Below are 25903 nucleotides of genomic sequence, written 5' to 3'. Positions count from 1 at the left end.
AAAGCCAACGGTCTCATAGGCTTTATTTTAAACAGTCTTCTCTACTCGTTCTGCCACCTTCAAAGATATGTGTACATTGGCCAGACGGGTCTCTGTTCCTGCACCCACTTTAAAATTGTACCATTTTGTTTATATTGCCTCTCATTCTTCCTATCAAAATGTATCACTTAACACTTCTCTGCATTAAATTTCATCTGCCATGAGTGCTAATTTCACCAGTCTCTGTCCTTATGAGGTCTGTTACTATCCTCTTCATTGTTTACTACATTTCCCAATTTTGTATCATCTGCAAATTTTGAAATCATGCCCGTCTATCCCCTGACTATCGAGTTTCCTGTGACCACTGCATTTCTATACTTTGTACTCCTGGCCAGTCATTTTCTTCACTGTGCCGTGGATATGCTCTACACTGCACTCTCACTGGTATTCAACTCTTAGATGCAAACTAAAATTGCAAGAAAAAGTTGTGGCGTGTCCATTCCAGTGTCCGTATCCTTTTAATGACCTGGTAAGTCTTGATTATTGCCAAATAACCTTCTGGCTCTGAAAATTATCTTTTACAAGTGTGGAGTCTCATTCCTTTAGCTTTTAATTATTGTTGGAAAAAGCTTTAACTTTATTCCTTTCTGTCTATCGTTCCTCTCTCTCAACCCAATGTATCTTTCTCCTTTTTTTCTGAAGTTGATTTGACATTAAATTTAATATTCTGACTAACACTTCCTGGTTCAGACTCTGCATTGCTTATTAATGATTCTTCAATCGGGTTAAGGTGATATGCAGTTGTTTGCCTTGTTCACACAGCTCCCATATGTCTGTAAAGGGCGCAATGCTTCTTGGTTCTCTAATTTACAGTAAGTTCCAGTTTAAAAACGCCATAGAAAGTCTGTGGGCGAGTGCAGTTGCTGGCTCATGTGTTCGTTTGCGATAGAGAGCAAAATCTGACCCAGTGCTTCAGTCTTCTCACCATTTATCTAGAGGAAATAATGGCTCATCCAAGATTGAATATTGGATAAGTAATCTGCTAACGGAGACTGAGGCAGGAGAGGAGTTGAGTTGAATGTCATCAGTGTACCATCTAACTCTGACCTCTTGTACAAACCTCCTGTCTCTTTACTCCACCTTCTGTCAGCTGTGTATTCAGCTGGCTAGGCTATACACATTGAAATTCCTTCCCTAAACACCTTCGACTCTCCACCTCCTCCTCCCACCTTTTTAAAAAAACTCTTCCTAAAACTCGCCTCTTTTCCCTCATTTAATATCTCATCCATTGGCTCTGCATCCATTTTTTTTCTGCCACTCTGAAGCAGCTTGGGACATTTTTCTAAATGCAAGTTGTTGCCCTCCTCAAAAAGCTGTGAAGCATAAGGCTACAGTATTTTACATATTTATATTGCAGAAAGATTGTTAAAGTTCTAAGTTTAATATTGATCATTCTGCTAAGATCAAGTGTGACTTCAGGGAACTACCAGGTTTGTTAGGCAACTTAAAACAGTAAAAATCAGAAAACATGAATAATAAAAGAAATTGATGCATGCTGTTTCCTAAAATTAAAACAAGTGCTAGGGGGTTGGAGTATAGCAGTAAGGATGTCTTGCTGCAATTACTGTCCACCATCTGCAAGGCACAAGTCAGGAGTGTGATGGAATACTCTCCACTTGCCTGGATGGGTGCAACTCCAACAACATTCAAGAAGCTCGACACCGTCCAGGACAAAGCGACCCGCTTGACTGGCACCCTATCCACAAACTTTCACTCCCTCCACCACAAGTGCACAGTGACAGCAGTGTGTACCATCTACAAGATGCACTGCAGCATCTCACCAAGGGTTCTTAAACAGCACCTTCCAAACCCACTTAGAAGGGCAAGGGCTGCAGATGCATGGGAACACCACCACCTGCAAGTTCCCCTCCAAGCCACACATCATCCTGACTTGGAACTACATCGCCGTTCCTTCACTATCGCTGGGTCAAAATCCTGGAACTGCCTTCCTAACAGCACTGTTGGTGTACCTACATCCCAAGGACTGCAGCGGTTCAAGAAGACAGCTCACCTCCACCTTCTTGAGGGCAATTAGGGATGGGCAATAAATGCAGGCTTAGTCAGCGATGCCTACATCCCAGGAACGTATAAAAAAATAGTTAGACCACACCTGGAGAGCTGCGTACAGTTTAGGTCTCCTTACCGAAAGAAGGATGTACTTGCCTTAGAGGGTGAAACAAAGGTTCACCAGATTGATTCCTGGAATGAGCTGTCCTCCGAGGAGAGATTGAATAGAATGGGCCTACACACTCTGGAGTTTAGAAGAATGAAAGGTGATCTAATTGAAACGACATATATAATTCTTATGAGGCCTTGACATGCTAGATGCTGAGTGGCTGTTCCCTCTGGTTGGAGAGTCTAGAACAGGGGGGCACTGTCCCAGAATAAGGGGACAGATATGAGGTGAAATTGCTTCACTCAATGGGTAGTGAACTTTTGGAGTTCTCTACCCCACTGAGAATATTTAAGACTGAGGTTGATAGATATTTGGGCACTAAGGAAATCAAGGGATATGGGGATTGAAAGGGAAAGTGGAACTGATGTAGGAGTTTAGTCATGATCCAATTGAATGGCAAAGCACGTTTGAGGGGCTGTATTGCCTACTGCTATTTCTTGTGTTGTCAATCTGTTTGTAAATGTGTAATTACTGTGATAATATCTGAACAAAGTGTTTATATTCCTTATTTGGCCAATGATTATCACCTTGATTAATTTGCTAAGTAATGCAGTAATTCATGATTCATGTGGCTAGGTTTAGTCTGCTCACGACAAATCTAAAATTTACTTCAAGTTGCATTGCTTATGACTTTGACATTATATAGAGTGTAGCAGGATAATAAATGTTAAAGAAGCAGGATGCAGGGTCAATGATTGTCAGCTATTTGTGACAAATGATGAGCAGCTTTCTTGTTCATCTAAACAGGTGACTATTTTTTACTCCCCTAATTTCCTCTCTATTCCAAAAGAGATTCTCGCCTGTATCATAGCATTAGGGGAGGAGGAGAGGAATTGGCGACATAGCTGAGGCCAATTTTGTCCTCTCAACATCCCATACGCAAACTTTCCAGTGGGAGTCACTGTTTAGCAAGCATCCTGCCAAAGCCAAGGAAACTGATATCAATTGTAGTAACCTTACTATTCCTGTTATGTCAACAAACTCAGCATATATAGGGATCACAGGTGAGACCTTATTGCTGTGTGTGGTACAGTTTCACATGCAATATATTTACCAATGCAGCCATCAGGGAAGCTCAGCCAAACAATGTTGTCTTTATGTGCTGTTCCCCTTTATTTCTCACTTTCTATTACTGTTAAATTCAGTTTTAATATTTAATTGTGAAGGATATGACAGTGCTGACTGGGTGCAAAAAATACCATTTAAACCATGCAGCTTCACTTTCATCCAGCATGATTCACTTGGCCCACTTAGTTTCATCCGAAACATGTGTAATATTTTGAATTTTGGCTGTTGTCTTTGTGGCCATTATTCAGTGACTGCACGCACATTAACTTCATTTAGTTTGACTGTAGTTATGGTGAATCCAACACATGGCATTGTAAGACCTGAAGCAGATTTAGTACCATGTTTGTAATGCAAGAGCACAAAGCCCAATTTCAGTCAATTCAAATATTAACTTTTTGAAGACTTACTCTGTTTTAATGAATGACCATCTCAATTTTTATGCTGTATTAGCCATTACTGTTGGACATGCTTTATGTAATAGCACTGCACAAACTGCCTTCATTGTAACCTTAAAGTACATTGCTTGTAGCTGCCAAGGTAATATGTCTCTTAAGTATCTAATTGAAATTAAATAATACAATGGACAGATATTCACCCAATGAAAGATTTGATTCAAAAGAGCTCACAATGGCCTTGTGAGTAAATGCACTACCAGCATAGAACTAAACCAGAGGAATAAACAAATCCCAAGTTTTGAATTCTCACTTTTGTTGAGTTAGCTGATTTGAGCCAGCACAGCAGTTGCAAATTTACAGTTAGACTCAAACCTTTAGGCTGGAAAATTAGCTAGAATTCTTGTCTGCTTCTTATTGCTATCTAATGACTTCTGTTGGGAATATGGATATATAGTGAGAACAGAAATGGACTCAGCTGCAATGTCTTCCACAGTTGAATATCCTGCCAACATGAGGTCCCAAACTAAAAAAGCCTCTTAGATGAAGTATTGGAGAGCTGTCAGCACCAGTACAACCATATCCTAATGAGAGGCACCACCTTTTTTGAAAAGATGGGGAGATGATTTGGGTGGGGTTGTTGGGTGACAATATCACTGCTTCAAGTTGATTCAGAATAATTCACAGTTTACTCGGAAGTTCTATAACCAATTTTTACTAAACTTCAATAAATGTCATGCCCCAAATAATGATGCTGAAAATTAACCACTACACCCAGTGTAAATATTTGTTATGGAGTCATGTATACATAGGTGAATTTTGTGTTAAAACATGCAGAAGACCACATTTTCCAGTAACACATTTTGTATGATGCAATATGAAACTGGATCGCCAAATTCCTCGTGTTTAAATTGCAAAATGCACAATGCAAAGTTGGAGGGTGAAAGTTGAATATAAAAACTCTTAACGGATGAGTGGGACCTGTGTTTCTTGTTACACAATCATGAGATTCTGGCAACCTTTTCCAGTTTTACTTTTACTATTTGAGAATATTTGTTCTGGTCACTGCTTGTGTAAATTTAATTAAATTCAGTGCATAATTCAATCTGGATTGGCATATATAGGTCTGCTCATGTATGTGGGCAACTTCAATGTGAAGTTTTGTTATAAGTTTTAATGTATTTAGAGATCTAGCATAGATTTTCTGTTTACTTTTCTTCACCCGTCGTGGCTTTAGTTTAAATTCAAACTTAGTGATAGAGGTATGAAATTAGCTCTATGTCTTCACTTTGATCATGTTATTCATGTTTTTGACTTTTCACAGGTTCTGCTCTTCACTTCTAATTTTTTTTTCTTGTTCTTTTTCCACTCCCCCCACCCTCCCTACTAGATTCACTTTCCACCTCACATTTTAGAAAGTAATTGCACCTGAAAGATACGAGCATTGAGGATCTCATGATGTGCTAGCTGTGAGAAAATTGCAAACCAAATCATCAGACAGCTTTTTGTGCCAAACTGGATTCTTGAAAAAAATTGTTAATGTTCTCAAGACAGAATGAACAAGCCATGGAGAGAGCGTTTTTTCCCCTGGGAAGGGTGAAATAATGGTATTGAAGATGCTGCTGCCAACTAGTGCCCGTTCTTAGTTCATCTAAAATTTGAATTGTTTATTGCTGAAATGAAGGAGGTGGTGGAATGGTCATCCAAAGATGTACTAGCCTGGCTGACCGAGCATGGCATGCAAGAGTATACCGATGCATTTCAGAATAAGCTCGATGGCCAGGGCCTATTAAAACTGTCTCGGGAAGATTTTCAAAGACCGCCTCTGTCTCTGGTTGCATCAGACAATGGTCAGCAATTGCTGGAAAAAATAGAAACACTAAAGATGGAGCATCACATTGAAGTGCACAAGAATGGTCATGCCAATGGTCATCTTAACATGGGTGCTCTGAATGCTGAAAGTGAGAATGACATCCATAATAAAACCAAAAGAACTGGCTTGGCAAATGGATACCGAAAGGAAATGATTCAAATCCCTATGCCAGAACTGGAGCAACTTCCATTGTCTCTGGAATGGTGGAAGACTTTTGTGGCTTTCCTTTATGCACTTTCCTGTTTTCTACTTACCACAGTGATGATCTCAGTTGTTCATGAACGTGTGCCTCCCAAGGAGGAACAGCCTCCTCTACCAGACAAATTTTTTGACTACTTTAACAGGGTGGAATGGGCCTTCTCCATCTGTGAGATCAATGGCATGATACTTGTAGGATTATGGCTGATTCAGTGGGTGCTAATGAAATACAAGTAAGTAAAATAAGCAATACAATAAATTTTCTTTTTCAAAGTCTCGTCAAACTTTTATTGCAAATATGTGAATTACTGAAATTAGATGAATTTTTTCTAGATTTTACTTTATAAAAATGTTTTTAATAGCCTAAACAAGTCAGAAAGTTAAACATTACTTTCTGATTTTAGCTTTTAAGACAAAAGATCATTGTTCTGTAACATTATAACATTGGAATTTTAGTTTATTGCTTTTTGTGAAAATACCAGAACTCTTGTATCGTAATTGAATTTATTCTCATTAGGGAGAGCAGTATTGAAAATTAAAATGTGAAAACAATGAATAAAATAAATTTAATTTGGAATGTTATACTTTTCAAGTGACTTTTACTCTGTCACATTTTGATTTGACTGTGGAACACAGGTGTGAGATGCCTTTTGCGAAGATAGTCTCTTTTCAGTTTGGCTTATCGTAGCATAACTGCAATACAATGGTCAGGCAGTCTGTTGGACCTTCTGGTTGCTTTGCAAGCTTGGGCAGAATGTTGCTTTGAAAAGAAGCCATTTTCAAAAGTTAGCAGTCATAATGGAGCCAGTATTTGCATGTAGGCACACACAAAGATTTCATCTAATTGGTGAGATTTGGAGCTCATAACATAACCTGGATAATGCCAGCTATGAATTTTCTACACTCATTCTCATCCTTGGCAATTACAGTCTAATGCTGCAGTTACAGTGCATTGTCAGTCTAAGACTAGTACATTTACTTAGCGTTATAATTTAATTACAGGGGAGAGAGGGGAGAGTACACAATTGACAATCTCCTCAATGGAATAGATAATATGGAATAAGATGATATGGAAGTGAGTTGGTGCCATTTTGATTATAGAGGAGCTGGACGAATATTTGATTATGGAAGGGACTGAAGGCATAGGAATAAATACAGACCTAAATCATCTGGTATGAAGATTTATAGTTCCAGCAGTAATGGGACTGTGGAATTAAACCACCTAGAGATGAATAAATAGATTTTAAATAAAAACAAGAAATGCTGGAACCACTCAGCAGGTCTGACAGCATCTGTGGAAAGAGAAGCAGAGTTAACGTTTCGTGTCAGTGACCCTTCTTCGGAACTAGCAAATATTAGAAATGTCAAAGGTTATAAGCAAGTGAGGCGGGGGTAGGGCAAGAGATAACAAAGGAGAAGGTGTAGATTGGACAAGACCACATAGCTGACCAAAAGGTCATGGAGCAAAGGCAAACAATATGTTAATGGTGTGTTGAAAGACAAAGCATTAGTACAGGTAGGGTGCTAACGGACTGAAGATTGACCAGCAGCAAGTACAAACATGAAAAAAAACAGTGGGTAAGCAAACTGAACAAACTAAGATGAAATGAATTAAACACAAAAAAAAGATTGTAAAAAATGTAAAAGAAAAGAAAAAAAAAAAGAGAAAAATAAAAGTAAAATGGGGGGCCCATCATGCTCTGAAATGATTGAACTCAATGTGATGCTTTTCCTTGAGCTTGCGTTGATGTTCACTGGAACACTGCAGCAATCCCAGGACAGAGATGTGAGCATGAGAGCAGGGGGGAGTGTTGAAATGGCAAGCAACCGGAAGCTCAGAGTCCTGCTTGCGGACTAGATTTTAATGTTGTCTGGAGTTTGAGCTGACCTTTGGCATCAGGACAGAGATTTAATTCAGTTTTCGATTGGGCATTTTACCTGGGGTTGTTCATTCTTTGATTAAGCATTGACAAAACAGAAAATTCTTAATCTTTTCTCAGTGCATACTTGGGGTAGGTGGGTTTTACTCCATAGAATATCTTTCTAGTTTCATTTGGAGATTCCACACATGAAGCTGTAGTATAGTAAGTAACATATGTTTATTTGACATGATGTGCTTATTGTAACCAGAATAGTGGTTTCCTGAACCATCACCTTTTTAAAAACAAATCCAAGGGAGAGTGTTGAATTTTCTTGCAGCTCAAATCTAAACAAAGAAGTTTTTAAAAATGATTTCTGAAATCTAGGAAGGCAGGAGTGAAAAAGGATATGAAACCCAGCCTATTCAATTTTTCAGTTTCATTTGCTTTTATGCTTTCTGTTTTGAGTATGGTTTAAGGATGGTCAAAATAAGGGTTTTTGTTGACAGCTCAATGAATTAGTGCATTCTGTATTATGTTAGCGAACTGTACAGATCAGGAAAATCCCAGCTTTGAACCTTAATCTGTCCTGAGTTAATTGTTCTGGGCCCGAGCAGTGTCAATTGCATAACTACATCTGTTAGGGATGGGGAGATTCAGCTAGAAACCCGACCCATGATCACTGTCCAATGATGCTTCAACCCCTGCTTCCCACAAAATGGGCATTTGTCTCCTGCTGAGGACAGGTTCAACTTGGCTGTAATGCCTTGCTGTAAGTAGCCAGTGGCGCTCCACCCTATCTGAGGTTCCTCCCCTCAGGAGAAAAGATATAAAGGATTTTTTAAAAACCAGTCTTCAACTAGACCATTAGAAAAATTATGTTTGAAGAGGCTTGGAAACAATTTAAAGAATATTACCTTATTTAATTGCAACTGCAGTATATTAGTTTGAAATTTTAATGTTTCTTTCTCACCTTTCTCCCTCCCTTCCCTACCTTACCCCAATCAGATCTATTGTGGGCAGGAGATTCTTCTTCATAGTTGGCACGCTTTACCTGTACAGATGCATTACAATGTATGTAACAACACTTCCAGTGCCTGGCATGCACTTCAGCTGTTCTCCAAAGGTAAGTTTTGGTTATGTTTCCACAATAGAGGATTTCCAAGCAGAAGTACGAAACCCCCTAAAGGTGTCGAACTAAAGTGTTTTGCTAGTAACATTAAATGGAAAAGAAAGATGGTACAACCTTTTACTAATTTGGCAAGGAAATGAATTTTTTGCCATGTTTTAAAGAAGTTTATAGCTGTAGTATGTGTATTGAAATCTGTTCAGTCTCAATAGAGATTAAACTATCTAAGAGGTTTTACAACATTTTAATTAGTTGCTACAAATAAATGAATGAAAATTATGTGGAGGTACATTTAAGGAGAGCATAATTCATGGGTGACTGAATTTACCAGTACAAATACCTTATTAAAGTGGAACATATACAGTGAAAAGGTTGTGTAAACTTTTTTATTTTGGTTATAAGATGTGGGCGTTGCTGGCATGGCCAGCATTTATTGCCCATCCCTAATTGCTCTTGAGAAGGTGGTGAGCTGCCTTTTTGAACTGATGCAGTCTTAATGGTGTAAGTACACCCACAGTGCTGTTAGGGAGGGAGTTCCAGGATTTTGATCCAGTGACGATGAAGTAATAGATGTATATTTCCAAATCTGGGTGGTGTGTGACTTGGAGGTGAATTTGCAAATAGTGGAGTTCCCATGCACTTACTGCCCTTGGCCTTATAGGTGGTAGAGGTTGTGGGTTTGGAAGGTGCTGTTGAAGAAGCCTTGGTGTATTGCTGCAATGCATCATGTAGATGGTTCACCCTGCTGCCACAGTGCACTGGTGGATTAAGTGACAATCATGCAGACTACTTTGTCCTGGATGGTGTTGAGCTTCTGTGTGGTTGGGGCTGCACTCATCCAGGCAAATGGAGAGTATTCCATCACACTGCTGACTTGTACCTTGTAGATGGTGGAGAGGCTTTGGGGATACTTATTCACCACAGAATACCCAGCCTCTGACCTGCTCTTGTAGCCACAGTATTTGTCTGGTTGGTCCAGTTAAGCTTCTGGTTGATGGTGGGGCATTCAGTGATGGTAATGTGTAGAACGTCATGAGGTGGTGGCTATTGCCTGGCACATGTGTGGCATGATGTTACTTGTCACTTAACTGCTAAGCCTGATCGTTGTCCAGGTCTCACCGTATGCGGACATGGACTGCTTCATTATTTGACATGTGAATAGAGCTGAGCACTGTGCAGTCATCAGTGAACATCCCCACTTCTGACCTTATGATGGTGGGAAGGTCATTGATGAAGCAGCTGAAGATGGTTGTGCCTAAGACACTACCCTAAGGAACTCCTGCAGTGATATCCTGGGCTGAAATGTTTGGCCTCTAACAACTATAACCATCTTCCTTTGTGCTAGGTATGACTCCAACCAGTGGAGATTCCCCCCCCCCCCCCTATTTCCAGTGACTTCAATTTTGCTAAGGCTCCTTGATGCCATACTCGGTCAAATGCTGCCTGATGTTGAGGCCAGTCATTGTCATTTGCCTCTAGAATTCAACTCTTTGTCCATGTTTGGATCAAAGCTGTAATGAGGTTGGGAGCCGAGTAATCCTGGTGGAAACCACATTGAGCATCGCTGAGTAGGTTTTTGGTAAGTGCTGCCTGATAGCACTGTCAGTGATGCCTTCCTTCTCTTTGCTGATGATTGAGAGTAGACTAATTGGGCAGTGATTGGCAGTGTCCCGTTTTTTGTGGACAGAGCATACCTGGCCAATTTTCCACTTAAATTGCCATACAAGAAATGCACCCCATAAGCTTCTTGTATGTAGGAATTGCAACCAACAAAGTGTAATATATGACTCCAGCATATGGGAATATAATGGATTTACAGAACAGGTTATTCCAAAATGGACTTGTTTAAACACTTAACTCGAAGAATCTTGAGATCAAGTTTTGAGTTCAAGGCTTTTTTGAAAATCACAAGTTATAAGTTATAAGTTGCCAATCTGACTAGTTGGAGCAATTCATGATGGTGGGTTGTTGCACGTAACAGGGAAAGGGTTCGAGAGTGGCAGAATTCAACTTTTCTATTATGGAATTGTTGATGTTTATTTGGCCTTTCTGATTGAAAGAAGACTTGAGTGCCACCTTCTGAAAAGGCTATTCCTTGGGATTAACTCAGTGCCCGTGGCCTCTATTACTCTGCATGCTCCTGGTGAGTCTTTCTAAATAAAAATCATGCAAATGTAAAAACGCTGGGATTAACCAGAAGAAGTATCAGTCATATTTATGCAAACTTTGTGCAAATTGAGTAAATTTGTAGGTTCTACCATTGCCAGACAATATACTAAGAATCAGTGAGTCATTTAAATATTTTTCAAATTCCAATAGTAGAGAGTTACCAACTTATAAACTTACACAAAAGACAGGATTAGATTGGTTATAAATTCTGTTATAAGTAGATTACCATACATTTTGTTTTACCAGACTTCGAATGCCAGTTCGATAAATCTAAAAATATAATTCTGTTTTTGTTTTTGCTTTCCAAAATTGAGCCTGCTAATCTTGCCAAAAGTGTGCCCAGGCTGGTTAATTTTCAAGATTATCTTGGTCTTGTAGAAGATGTGTAAATAGTTCTGAATTCTGTTGCTTTGAATCATTTAATCACTAGCTTTGTGAGCATTTGAAGTTCTGTGAGGTGTCATAGAAATCCATCCTTTTGCATATTGCTTTTGGAGAGCTTCAGCTAATTTCATATTTTTCTTTTATTTGTTCATGTCATGTGAGCATCGCTGGCAAGGCCAACATTTATTGCCCATCCCTAATTGTCCTTGGGAAGGTGGCAGTGAGCTGACTTGAACTGCTGCAGTCCACGTGGTGTAGGTACATTCAGAGTGCTGTTAGGGAGTTCCAGGACTTTGACTCAGTGATGCTGAAGGAACAGCGATTATACCTCCAAGTCAGATGGTATGTAACTTGGAGCTGGCGATGTTCCCATGTGCGTGCCCTCCTTTTTCTTCTAGGTGGTTGGGGTCGCAGGTTTGGAAGGTGCAATTGAAGGAGCCTTGGCGAGTTGCTGCAGTGCATCTTGTGGTTGGTACACACTGCAGCCACTGTGCACCTGTGGTGGAGGGAGTGAATGTTTAAGCTGGCCGATGGGTTGCCGATCAAGCGGCGTTGAGCTTCTTGAGTGTTGGAGCTGCACTCATCCAGGCAAATGGAGAGTATTCCATCACACTTCTGATTTGTGCCTTATGCATGGTAGATGGGCTTTGGGGAAACAGGAGGTTAGTTACTCGCTGCAGAATTCCCAGCGTCTGATCTGGTCTTGCAGTCACAGTATTCAAACTTCAGGTAGTAAATTTGAAGCAGTTCTCACATGCAAGTTAATAAAGAGGAAGGTAGTTACAAGTGAACATTTGACATTAAATGCAGTCAATATAAATTGCCAAATTGGGCCTTTTTAATTATTTTAAATTTACATCAAGTGAGTAGAACAAAGATCTTCCACATAGTTGGATGGAATTCAGAATTCCTCTTCATCTGCCGCAGTATCTGCACCAACCACTTCATAATATTTCTCCAAGGCTGCCATGTCTTCACTGGCCTCCGAGAACTCCCCTTCTTCCGTCTCCTCACCCATGTGCCGATGTATAAAGGAGCTCTTGGCGTACAACAGATTAAGCTCGAGATCGAGGCAAACCCAGGCTTTAGCAATGGTTTCTGGTCAATGGTAACCCCCAAGATGTTGATGGTGGGGGATGCAGCAGTGGCAATGCCGTTGAATATCAAGGGGAAATGATCAGATTCGTTCTTGTTGGAGATGGTCATTGCCTGACACTAGCGTAGAGTAAATGTTACCTGCCACTTATCAGCCCGAGTCCAGGTCTTCATGCACGTGGGCGCAAATTGCTTCAGTGTCTGAGGTGTTGTGAATGGAACTGAACACTGTGCAATTGTCAACAAGCATCCCCACTTCTGATCTTATGATGGAGGGAAGGTTATGATGAAGCAGCTCAAGATGGTTGGGCCTAGGACACTACCCTGAGGAACTCCTGCAGTGATATCCTGGGCTGAGATGCTTGGCCTCCAACAACCACAACCATCTTGCTTTGTGGTAGGTATGACTCCAACAGTGGAGTGGAGAATTTTCCCCTCGATTCCCATTGACTTCAGTTTTGCTAAGGCTCTTTGATGTCACACTCGGTCAAATGTTACCTTGATGTCCAGGGCAGTCACCCTCCCCTCATTTCTGGAATTCGGCTCTTTCGGCCATGTTTAGATGAAGGCTGTAATGAGGTCGGGAGCCAAGTGACTCTGGAGGAACCCAAATTGAGCATCAGTGAGCAGCTTATTGCTGAGTAAGTGCCTTGTCTTTTGCACTGATATGCTGAGCACCTCCTTCATTGACAATGGTGATGTGCAGTCTCCTGCTCCAGTTAGTTGTTTAATTGTCCACCACCATTCGTGACTGAATGTGGCAGGACTGCAGAGCTTTGATCTGATCCGATGGTTGGGGGATTGCTTAGCTTTTTATAGCATGCTGCTTCGGCTGTTAAGCATGCTTGTAGTCCTATGTTGTAGCTTCGCCAGGTTGGCATCTCATTTTTAGATATGCCTGGTGCTGCTGCTGGCATGCTCTTCTACACTCCTGATTGAACCAGGGTTGATCCCCTGTCTTGATGGTAATGGTAGAGTGAAGAATATGCCCAGCCATGAGGTTACAAATTGTGGTTGAATACAGTTTTGCAGCTGATGGTCCACAGGGGCTCATGGATGCCCAGTTTTGAACTGTAGCTCTGTTCTGAATCTATTCCATTTCGCAACGTAGTAGTGCCATACAAAACGATGAAGCGTTTCTTCAGAGTGAAGATGGGACTTCGTTTTCACAAGCACTGTGAGGTACGCTAGTCACTCCTGCTAGTACGGTCATGGACAGATGCATCTGCAACAGATAGATTGGTGAGGGTGAGGTCAAGTGGGTTTTGTTGGCTATCTCACCACCTGCTGCAGGCCCAGGTAGTGTATCTGATGTTAGCTGTGTGTTCACTGCAATGCTGAGGAAGAAAAAGAGTAGCAGGCCATTTTAAGTTCAGTGAATCAAACCATCGGATTAGAATGCAGCAGCATGAATGATAATGCAGTACAGTGTACAAAAACAAATTCTGTTAATAGCTGGTTGAGAGTAAATTATTTACAGTAACAGCATAAGAAATGGGAACAAGAGTAGACCTTATGGCCTCTCTAGCCTGCCCCACAGCTAGTATATTACCCCAAATCCATGAACCCCTATCTTGCCTATTAACCTTTTGTGTGGCCCCTTAGTGAATGCTTTTTGGAAATCTAAGTATGCTACATCTACTTGCGCCCCGTTACCTACCCTACTCGTTAGAAATAAATGTCAAATACTATTTCCTTTTCATAAAACCATATTGACTCTGCCTGATCGTACCATGATTTTCTAAGTGCATTATTAAGATTTCCTTAATAAGAGTCCTGTATTTGCCTGATGACTGATGTTAGGCTAACTGGCCTGTAGTACCCTGTTTTCTCTCTCCCTCCTTTCTTGAAATGCGGTGTTAGACTTGTGAACTTCAATCTACTGGAACTGTTCCAGAATCTAGAGTTTTGGAGAATCCTAAGCAGTATATCCACTATCTCTGCAACTACTTCTTTTGAACCATAGGATGTAGGCCATCAGATCCTGGGGATTTGTGGGCTTTTAGTCCCTTGCCTTTCTCTAATATTTTTTCTCTGCTGATATTACTTACCTTAAATTCTTCACTTTCTTTCGCCCCTTGGCTACTGTCTAATTCTGGTATGTAATTTGTGTCTTCCACTGCGAAGACAGGCACACAATATGGTCAACCTTTCTGTCATTTCCTTGTTCCCCATGATAATCTCTCCTGCCTCTGGTTTTAAGAGACCACTTTACTTTAGCTGTTCTCCTCCTTTCTATATACTTAGAATAGATTTTTATATTCCTGGTTTGTTTGTTCTCAATTCTTTTTTTTTCCTTTTTATCAGCTTTTCAGTTGCCTTTTGCTGATTCCTTAAACTCTCCCAATCGTCAGGCTTACTCCTATTCTTTGCAACATTATAAGTCTCTTTTAATCTAGTGCTGTCCTTAACTTCCCTATTAAGCCACGAATGGTTATTTCTCGCTGAGTTTTTGTTTTTTTAAAGAACTGTATTTTTGTTAAACATTTTGGATTGTTCCTTTAAATGTTTCCCACTTTATTCACCACCATACCTTTTAGTTTGTTTACCCAAATAACCTTAGCCAGCTGTTCTCTCATACCTAAGTAATTGGCTTTAAGTTTAAGATGCTTGTTTTGAACTGGCATAAGTCACTTGAACTTAACATCGAGCTCAAATGTATTATGAGCACTTTTTCCTCAGAGGGTCTTTAACCCTGCCTCATTACACAATTGTTGATCTAAAATAGCTTTGTCCTCTGTTAGTTCCACAGTGTATTGCGCAGTGGTTAGCACCGCAGCCTCACAGCTCCAGCGACCCGGGTTCGATTCTGGGTACTGCCTGTGCGGAGTTTGCAAGTTCTCCCTGTGACCGCGTGGGTTTTCGCCGGGTGCTCCGGTTTCCTGCCACAGCCAAAGACTTGCAGGTTGATAGGTAAATTGGCCATTGTAAATTGCCGCTAGGAATATGGGATTACTGTAGGGTTAGTATAAATGGGTGGTTGATGGTCGGCACAGACTCAGTGAGCCGAAGGGCCTGTTTCACTGCTGTATCTCTAAATAAAAATAAATAAATATTGTTCTTGGATGTTGTTGGGAAAGCAATCTGCAAACTCATCCAGCAGACTGCTTTCGCCCATTTGTTTTGTCCAGTCTATATGAAGATTATAATCCCTCGCAAATATTGCATTGCCTTTGTTACAAGCACCAATTATTTCTTTCTTAATGCGCTGTCCAACAGTATAACTACTGTTAGGGGGCCTACAAACTACTCCCATCAGCATTTTCTGACCTTTGTTATTCCTAATCTCCCCCCATACTGATTCTACTACCTGATCTTCTGAGCCAAGATCCTTTCTTAGTACTGTCCTTATGTTAGTCAGGACTACTCCTCCTCCTTTTCCATTCTGCCTGTCCTTTCAAAATGTTGTGTACCCTGGAATAATTATTTCTCAACCTTGATCACCTTGTAACCATGTCTGTAATGGCAGTTAGATCTAAATCATTTCTCTCTTTGTGCCACCAGTTTGTCTATCTTGTTACGAATGCTTCGTGCTTTCAGATTTAAAAAAACTTGATTTTTGTTTGTAACTACTGTTCTTTGCTGATTCTTATTTGCTGATGCCCGATTCGTGTGGAACTCTCTGTCCCTTGCTGTCCCACTCTGCTTGTCTTTACCCAAATCACTACACTGTTCTACTGTCTTGACTTTTGTCTTTGGATTTCGAAATCTCCCTTCACCTGACCGCTCCCCCACCCCTTCAAAATCTTTTAGCTTAAAACCCTACCACATCCCCAGTTATATGACTTGCTAGGATGCTGATCCCAGCCTGGTTCAAGTGGAGCCCATCCCAGCGAATAGTTCCCTAGGGGAAAATTAAATAATAGGACCTCTTTGGATTACTCCCAGTGCCCCACACTAGTGAGTGTAGATGTAGGAAGATGAAGAGGATCAATGCGTGGCTTGAAGCATGGTGGAGGCAGAAGGGCTTCTTGGGGCATTCGGACCAGTTCTGGGGCAGAAGGCACCTATTCAAAAGGGATGGATTGCACCTCAACAGGACTAGGACCAATGTCCTCGGGGATAGGTTTGCTAGTGTGGTTGGTGAGGGTTTAAACTAAATTTGCAGGGGAATGAGCAGCAGCATATAAAGTAGAAAAGAAGAATAAGGTACATAATATGAGACTGTTGGACAGTACTAGAGAAGGAATTAGTTCCATATTAGATGGGAGCGGACTGAGAAGGACTATGAGGAATGCAAAAGGATAAGTTTGGCAAGTTTCGGAAACCTTGGATAACGAGGGATATTGTGAGCCTAGTCAAAAAGAAAAAGGAAGCATTCGTAAGGTCTGGAAGGCTGGGAACAGACAAAGCTCTTGAAGATAACGAAAGTAGGAAGGAACTTAAGCAAGGAGTCAGGAGGGCTAAAAGGGGTCACGAAAAGTCATTGGCAAACAGAATTAAGGAGAATCCCAAGGCTTTTTATACTTATATGAAGAGCAAGAGGGTAGCCAGGGAGAGGGTTGGCCCACTCAAGGACAGAGGAGGGAATCTATGCGTGGATCCAGAGGAAATGGGCAAGGTACTAAATGAGTACTTTGCATCAGTATTCACCAAAGAGAAGGACTTGGTGGATGATGAGTTTAGGGAAGGGAGTGTAGATAGTCTGGGTCATGTCGATATCAAAAAGGAGGAGGTGTTGGGCGTCTTGAAAAACATTAAGGTAGATAAGTCTCCAGGGCCTGATGGGATTTACCCCAGAATACTGAGGGAGGCAAGGGAGAAAATTGCTGGGGCCTTGACAGAAATCTTTGTATCCTCATTGGCTACAGGTGAGGTCCCAGAGGACTGGAGAATAGCCAATGTTATTCCTTTGTTTAAAAAGGGTAGCAAGGATAATCCAGGAAATTACAGGCCGGTGAGCCTTACTTCAGTGGTAGGGAAATTATTGGAGAGGGTTCTTCGGGGCAGGATTTACTCCCATTTGGAAACAAATGGACTTATTAGCGAGAGGCAGCATGGTTTTGTGAAGGGGAGGTCGTGTCTCACTAACTTGATCGAGTTTTTTGAGGAAGTGACGAAGATGATTGATGAAGGAAGGGCAGTGGATGTTGTCCACATGGACTTCAGTAAAGCCTTTGACAAGGTCCGCCATGGCAGACTGGTACAAAAGGTAAAGTCATACGGGATCAGAGGTGAGTTGGCAAGATGGATACAGAACTGGCTCGGTCATAGACGACAGAGGGTAGCAGTGGAAGGGTGCTTTTCTGAATGGAGGGCTGTGACTAGTGGTGTTCTGCAAGGATCAGTGGTGGGACCTTTGCTGTTTGTAGTATATATAAATGATTTGAAGGAAAATGTAGCTGGTCTCATTAGTAAGTTTGCGGACGACACAAAGGTTGGTGGAGTTGTGGATAGTGATGAGGATTGTCAGAGGACGCAGCAGGATATAGATCGGTTGGAGACTTGGGCGGAGAAATGGCAGATGAAGTTTAATCCGGACAAATGTGAGGTAATGCATTTTGGAAGGTCTAATACAGGTGGGAAGTATACAGTAGATGGCAGAACCCTTAGGAGTGTTGACAGGCAGAGAGATCTGGGAGTACAGGTCCACAGATCACTGAAAGTGGCAACGCAGGTGGGTAAGGTAGTCAAGAAGGCATACGGCATGGTTGCCTTCATCGGTCGGGGCATAGAGTATAAAAATTGGCAAGTCATGCTGCAGCTGTACAGAACCTTAGTTAGGCCACACTTGGAATATTGCGTACACTTCTGGTCGCCACACTACCAGAAGGATGTGGAGGCTTTGGAGAGGGTACAGAAGAGGTTTACCAGGATGTTGCCTGGTCTGGAGGGTATTAGCTATGAGGAGAGGTTGGATAAACTCGGATTGTTTTCACTGGAACGACGGAGGTGGAGGGGTGACCTGGTAGAGGTTTACAAAGTTATGAGTGGCATGGACAGAGTGGATAGTCAGAAGCTTTTTCCCAGGGTGGAAGAGTCAGTTACTAGGGGACATAGGTTTAAGGTGCAAGGGGCAAAGTTTAGAGGGCATGTGCAAGGCAAGTTTTTTTTTTTTTACACAGAGGGTGGTGAGTTTTTGGAACTTGCTGCCGGGGGAGGTGGTGGAAGCAGGTACGAAAGCGACGTTTAAGAGACATCTTGACAAATACTTGAATAGGATGCGAATATTAGATTAGAGATACAGCACTGAAACAGGCCCTTCGGCCCACTGAGTCTGTGCCGAACATCAACCACCCATTTATACTAATCCTACACTAATCCCATATTCCGACCAAACATCCCCACCTGTCCCTATATTTCCCTACCACCTACCTATACTAGTGACAATTTCTAATGGCCAATTTACCTATCAACCTGCAAGTCTTTTGGCTTGTGGGAGGAAACCGGAGCACCCGGAGAAAACCCACGCAGACACAGGGAGAACTTGCAAACTCCACACAGGCAGTACCCGGAATCGAACCCGGGTCCCTGGAGCTGTGAGGCTGCGGTGCTAACCACTGCGCCACTGTGCCGCCAATAGAGGGATAGAGGGATACGGTCCCCGGAAGTGCAGAAGGTTTTAGTTTAGATAGGCATGGGTAGGCTTGGAGGGCCGAATGGCCTGTTCCTGTGCTGTACTGTTCTTTGTTCTTTGTTCAAAGACAGGATTACAGTGCATGTATGTAAACGCGCCAAGTGTGATGAATAATGTTAGTGAGCTACGAGCACAAACAGCAGAATGGGAATATGATGTCGTGGCGATAACCGAAGTGTGCCCTTAATTAGACAAGGATATAGGTCTCCAAATAGTGAGAGAGAGAGATGGAGGAGCAAATCTGCAGAAAAATCTCCAGATACACAAGAACTCTATAGTGGAGATATTGGGGGACTTTAATTACCCAAGCATTGATTAGGATAATCGAGTAAAGGGAAAGAAATTTCTGAAATGCGTTTGGGAGAACTTCCTTGATTAGTATGTTCTCGGCCCAACTAGAAAGGAGGCATTGCTGGATCCGGTGCTGGGAAATGAGGTGAACCAAGTGTCTGTCAGTGAGCACTTGGGTGAGAGTGGTCGTCGTATCAGCAGGTTTAGACTAGTAGTGCAGAAAAACAAGGAAAGATATAATATAGAACGTCAATATTAGAAAAGGGCTAATTTTAATGCGGTGAGAAGGGATCTAGCCGGGGTAAAATAGAACGAAAGACTGACAGGAAATGCTGTAACAGAACAATGAGTTATCTTCAAGGAAGAGATCCTTCAGATACAGGCTATGTACATTCCAGCAAGGGTGAAAGGTAGAGGAACCAACAGCAGGGCTCCTTGAATAACGAGGGAGATGGAGATTATGATGAAACAAAAAAAGAGTATATGATACATGTTAGGTGAACTGTTCAAGTGAGAACCAGGCCAAATACTTGGAATTTGGAATATAGAGCAGAATTTCGAAATTTGCCAATGGTACCAAACTTGGAGGAGTTGCAAACTGTGAGGATGATACCAATTGAATGCAGGACATAGATAGGCAAGCAGAATGGGCAGACAAGTGGCAGATAGGTTTGAGTTCGCGGGGGAGGTGAAGAGGAAGATAAGACTGGCAAAGAGAGAATATGAGAATGGAATGGCAGGAAACATGAAAGGGAACCCAAAAATCTTCTACCAGCATGTAAATACTAAGTGGGTACGAAGATGTAGAGTGGGGCCTATTAGGTACAAGGAGGGTAATATATGCTTACAGGCGCATGGCAAGGCTAGAATATTTAATGATTACTTTGTATTGGTGATTGCTGAGGAAAAGGATGCTGACAAAATATCAGTAGACACAGCGAGAGTAGAGGCAATGGATGGCGTAAAAATTGAGACTGAGGACGTACTGGAAAGGCTGGTTATGCTCGGGGCTGATAAGTCCGGATGGCTTGCATCCCAGATTGCTAAAGGAAGGGCTTGCCATAATCTTGCAATCTTCCCTAGATATGGGGGAGGTGCCGGAAGATTGGAGAGTGGCAAATGTGACACTCTTATTCAAGAAAGGGTGTAAGGACAGTCCTAGCAACTACAGGCCAGTTAGTTTAGTATCAATGGTGGGTAAGGTTTTAGAAACAATAATCAGGGAAAAAAATCAAAAGGCACTTGTAGAGGTTCGAGTTAATTAAGGATATCCAGCACAGATTTGTAAAAGGCAGATCATGCTTGACTAATCTAATTGAATTTTTTGATGAAGTAACAGAAGGTTGATGAAGGGAATACTGTGGATGTTGTCTATATGGATTTTAAGAAAGTGTTTGATAAAGTACCACATAAAAGGCTGGTTACCAAAATTGATGATAAAAATTGGCTTAAGGACTGAAAACAGCAAGTCATGGTAAATGTTTGCTTTTCAGACTGGAGGGTGTTAGACATTGGTGTTCCGTCAGTGCTAGGACCACTGCTTTTCTCCCCCCCCCATATATCTAAATGACTTGGACCTTGGACTACAGAGTAGAATTTCAAAATCTGTCAATGGTACAAAAGTTAGAGGAGTGGCAAACAATGAGGATGATGCCAATTGAGTGCAATGGGACATACATCGGCAAACAGAATGGGGAGACAAGTGGCAGATGGAATTTAATACAGACGAGTGTGAGGTGATGCATTTTGGCAGAAGGGAAAGGGTTGAGGCAACATAATGGCACAGTTCCAAAAGTGTGCAGGAATAGAGGGACCTGGGGGTGAATGTGCATCGATCTTTGAAGGTGGCAGGACAAATGAGAGAGTGGTTCGTAAAGCTTATGGGATCTTCGGCTTCATAAATAGAGACATTGAGTACTAAAGCAGGGTAGTCATGATGAACCTTTAAAAAGCTTTGGTTAGGTCCAACTAGATTGTGTCCAGTGCTGGTCATCACACTTGGGAAGGATGTGAGGGTCCTTGCAAGGGTGCAGAGGAGATTTACCAGAATGGTTCCAGGGATGCGGGATTCCATGAATTGAAGCCCCTTCTTCCCACTCCACTCTGAGCCATGGATTTAATTCTGTAATCTTGATCCTATGTCTACTGATATAGTCTACTATACTATGTGGCTCAGGTAACAATCCAGAGATTATTATCTTTTTAGGTTCTGCATTTTAATCTGGACCCTAACTCCTCAAACACTCTCAGCAGAAGATCATTCCTAGTTCTATCTATGCCATTGGTTCCTACGTGGACCGTGACAACTGGATCCGCCCCCTCCAACTCTGTTTGGCTCCAGCCATGAGGGGATGTCTTTAACCCTGGCACCATCAGGCAACGCAACCTTCGGAACTCTTGTTCACTGCTGCAGCAGACATTATTTATCCCCCCCGACTATATTGTCCCCTGTCACTACCACATTCCTTTTCACTCCATGCGCGCGCGCCCCCCCCCCCCCCCCCCCCCCCACCCCACAACTTGAATGGAACCCTGCACCATGGTGCCATGGTCAGTTTGCCCATCCACCCTGCAATCCTTTTTCCATCCACACGGGTAGCAAGTACCTCATCCTGTTGAACAATGTCAAGGGTTGAGGCTCCTCTATCACTACATCCTGGATTCTCATACTTGCCTGACTTGCATCATAGCCTCTTGTCCCTGACCACTGACTAACTCTAAAGTTCTGCTTAACCTAAGGGGTGTGACTGCCTCCTGGAACCAAGTGTCCAGGCACCTCTCCTCTCAATGTCCTGCAATGTCTGCAGCTCTGACTCCAGCTCAGCAAATGTGAGCCAAAGTTCCTTGAGCTACGGACACTTGCCACAGATATGGCTGTCTGGAATTGCATTGCTGTCCACAAACTCCCACATGTTGCAGTTATGCCACGCCACCTGCCCTGCCATGTCTGTCTAACCTTAACTTCTTTATGTATTTGGTTGATTAGTTACTAATTTAGTAAAGTAATAGCAAGTTAGAGTTTTCTATCCTCGAGACTGAAGAAAAACACTCACCAACTACCGGAGGTAAAACAAAAATAATAAAAAAAAAAGAAGCAACTCCTTCCCCCTCTGCACTGAATTCCCACTTGCACCAGATTCCTGACCTAAGCACTCTGTTTACAAAAACCCTGTGCCCCACACACTGTCTGGTGATGGGATTATTAGTATTTTAATGTTCAAATTATATCATTGTTAATGTTTTCAAAATATTAAATTGGCAGCCTCGATTAAGTGTTTGACTATATATAATTTTATGACTTACGAGAGACTCGAACAGTTGCAGTTGATTTTTGAAGGAGACACATAGGCTAGCGTGGAGTGTATGTAATTACTATACAATAAAGATTAATGTTTAAACAATACAGTCTAAGGACCTCTCTGGCTAGACTCTATATGGTGACAGCATAAAAAACCAAATATATAACAATGACTATGGTCTGGAAGATGCTGATGAGTAAGAGGCAAGAAGAAGTACTGAGGGTGGGAGTTATGATTTGATATGTGGCCCATGGGATGGGGATGCTGGGATATGGAGGTAAGCAGAGTAGGGATTTGAGAGTATTTGGCAAGGAAGGGTCTTTGTATCTTGCATTAATTGGGAGGATGTATCCCTGGCCTGTAAGTGTAGCAGTAGTAGGAGATTGGCTGTTGGGTGTGGGAGTGCCGAGATGATAGTGTGTGTGTGTGTCTGTTTGCTTTGTGTGAAAGTACTGGAAAGGGAGTTTTGGAAGTTGAGAACTGTGGGAAGGAGTTCCAGGGTGTTGCGGGTCCTACACGAACTGGGAACTAGCTATGGAAGTTCTTTTAAAGTGCTTAATGAGCTTCCATTGTATTTGTACAAATGGATCACTGTGGGGGATGTAATGAAAGCTGTTTTCTTAGAGATGGGTAGTCAGTGAGGGAAAGACTGGGTACTAAGGGGTACCTATAGAAGTGAGCAGCAAGGAGTGGAGGGGGGTGGGAGTTCAGTGTTGGGAGCTCTGAAGGTAAACCTTCACAAATTCCTGTCTACCTCCCAAGTTTTACAAAAGGCTGTTTGAAATGCTCATTGTAGTTATGCTGCCCTTTTAGGAATTTCTTCTTTGCCTCTCCAAACTGCAGCCAGGGAAATTCCATTTGTTAAAAGCACAGTAATGACTTAAACAACTTAAAAACTGCTACTTGGTCAGAGTGGGAAGATGGCTTTTGGGATTTTTTCGATTTTGTGTGCAGCAGAGGCCTGAATGGTCAGGGTAGGTGTGACCTGTGGCAACAGGAGAGGTAGCATGGGAAGGGTCAGGAGACGGAGCCCAATTTTTACAGGCTTCAAGTAGGTAGTGCTGTGATGAATGCTATCACAATACTACCTGCCTTGGAGGCAGAGTTGGGGGAGCCCTCTGGGTGATAAATGTATAAATAGGCGAGGTTAAGCTTAATGGAAGCAATGACTCGAAATAAATGTGACCAGAAGTACATGCCTCATATAAAATTTTTGATGTGCTGTCATCTATATATTAAAAATATTATGTGCGACGGGCACTTGTTGTCTACAAGCCTTGCTTCCTATTGTAACAATTATTGGCTGTGTTTTTCTGCCAACATTTTCCTTTTTGTAAATTACTACAACCAGCACAATGTAGGTGCAGGTTCTAACCACTAAGTGACTCTGTGGGAAGAGTTGTCCCACCTTTGTGTCCGTCTTGTATATTTAAAAAAAAAAGTAGCAACTGACCAACTGTTATATCACAGACCATTTGCTCATATCTTAAATGCATTGCTCCGTCACCAATTGTTATTTAAGTATGTAATATTTGGCAAAGGGAACTGTACAATCAGAGTTTAATTGCTGTTCAGGTTGCAACTCGGAACCAAGGATGAAGTAATTTTTCAAATCAATACTTATCCATTATATATTCTCATCCTAGGGTGGGGAAGTTTCTCTCTGGCGGAGGGTAGAGTTTCTCTACACACCAGATGGCTGGATTTCTGTTTCTTTGAAAATTATGAACCATTCTTCCACGTTCATACCAAGTTAGATGTTGACCCATTTAAGGACAGGGATTGTATATCAGTATTTTAGCACAGTATTCTGCTTTTGGCATCATTGGATATTTCTTTAAGGTTACAAGTCTATTTGATAATTAAACACTGGTGGTCTTCATTCACAGTTAATCAGGTAGCTGTAGACATTGAGATTGTTTTGTTGCTGGACAGTTTATATGTTCCAAATGATCTTGATGTTTTCCTTAGTTTCTTTATACTCTTTCAAGTGAGACACACAAGTTTGAAGAAGTGCATCACATCTGAATTGCGATGAGACAAGAATTTCATGCATGTTTTTATAATACAGGTAGATTTTTGTTAGAAAGCTGCATAGAAATAAATGTTTCTATTGGGGTGACAGAAGTGTGACAAAGGCAATGTTATGTGATGGACAGGAAATGCTGTGCGTGTACTGCTTTCACTTTATTGCGTGCACATGGTATCTCTCGCGCGCTCTCTCTCGCTCTCTCTCTCGCGCTCTCTCTCTCTCTCGCGCTCTCTCTCTCTCGCGCTCTCTCTCGGCTCTCTCTCTCGCGCTCTCTCTCTCGCGCTCTCTCTCTCGCGCTCTCTCTCTCGCGCTCTCTCTCTCGCGCTCTCTCTCTCGCGCTCTCTCTCTCTCCGCGCTCTCTCTCTCTCGCGCTCTCTCTCTCTCGCGCTCTCTCTCTCTCGCGCTCTCTCTCTCGCGCTCTCTCTCTCTCGCGCTCTCTCTCTCTCGCGCTCTCTCTCTCTCGCGCTCTCTCTCTCTCGCGCTCTCTCTCTCGCGCGCTCTCTCTCTCTCGCGCTCTCTCTCTCTCGCGCTCTCTCTCTCTCGCGCTCTCTCTCTCTCGCGCTCTCTCTCTCTCGCGCTCTCTCTCTCTCGCGCTCTCTCTCTCTCGCGCTCTCTCTCTCTCGCGCTCTCTCTCTCTCGCGCTCTCTCTCTCTCGCGCTCTCTCTCTCTCGCGCTCTCTCTCTCTCGCGCTCTCTCTCTCTCGCGCTCTCTCTCTCTCGCGCTCTCTCTCTCTCGCGCTCTCTCTCTCTCGCGCTCTCTCTCTCGCTCTCTCTCTCGCGCTCTCTCTCTCGCTCTCTCTCGCGCTCTCTCTCTCGCGCTCTCTCTCTCGCGCTCTCTCTCTCGCGCTCTCTCTCTCGCGCTCTCTCTCTCGCGCTCTCTCTCTCGCGCTCTCTCTCTCGCGCTCTCTCTCTCGCGCTCTCTCTCTCGCGCTCTCTCTCTCGCGCTCTCTCTCTCGCGCTCTCTCTCGCGCTCTCTCTCTCGCGCTCTCTCTCTCGCGCTCTCTCTCTCGCGCTCTCTCTCTCGCGCTCTCTCTCTCGCGCTCTCTCTCTCGCGCTCTCTCTCTCGCGCTCTCTCTCTCGCGCTCTCTCTCTCGCGCTCTCTCTCTCGCGCTCTCTCTCTCGCGCTCTCTCTCTCGCGCTCTCTCTCTCGCGCTCTCTCTCTCGCGCTCTCTCTCTCGCGCTCTCTCTCTCGCGCTCTCTCTCTCGCGCTCTCTCTCTCGCGCTCTCTCTCTCTGCGCTCTCTCTCTCGCGCTCTCTCTCTCGCGCTCTCTCTCTCGCGCTCTCTCTCTCGCGCTCTCTCTCTCTCGCGCTCTCTCCTCTCCA

The 25903-nt window shown here is 42.7% G+C and overlaps 1 protein-coding gene across 10 annotated transcripts in view; it reads left to right on the top strand.

Annotated features, from left to right (window-relative positions):
* sgms1b (sphingomyelin synthase 1b) overlaps positions 1 to 25903 on the top strand; it is a 184138-nt gene that overhangs the window by 133116 nt on the left and 25119 nt on the right. For all 10 annotated transcript variants that reach the window (XM_068052511.1, XM_068052507.1, XM_068052509.1 and 7 more), the window contains 2 exons: positions 5066 to 5979; positions 8614 to 8731. In XM_068052511.1, the coding sequence (XP_067908612.1) occupies positions 5354 to 5979; positions 8614 to 8731 (744 nt within the window). In that variant the 5' untranslated portion in view covers positions 5066 to 5353. The remainder of the gene's footprint in view (positions 1 to 5065; positions 5980 to 8613; positions 8732 to 25903) is intronic.

This window comes from Heterodontus francisci, chromosome 20, assembly GCF_036365525.1.
Source record: "Heterodontus francisci isolate sHetFra1 chromosome 20, sHetFra1.hap1, whole genome shotgun sequence".
Taxonomy (NCBI): Eukaryota; Metazoa; Chordata; class Chondrichthyes; order Heterodontiformes; family Heterodontidae; genus Heterodontus; species Heterodontus francisci.
This window is presented reverse-complemented; position numbering and strand designations above follow the sequence as displayed.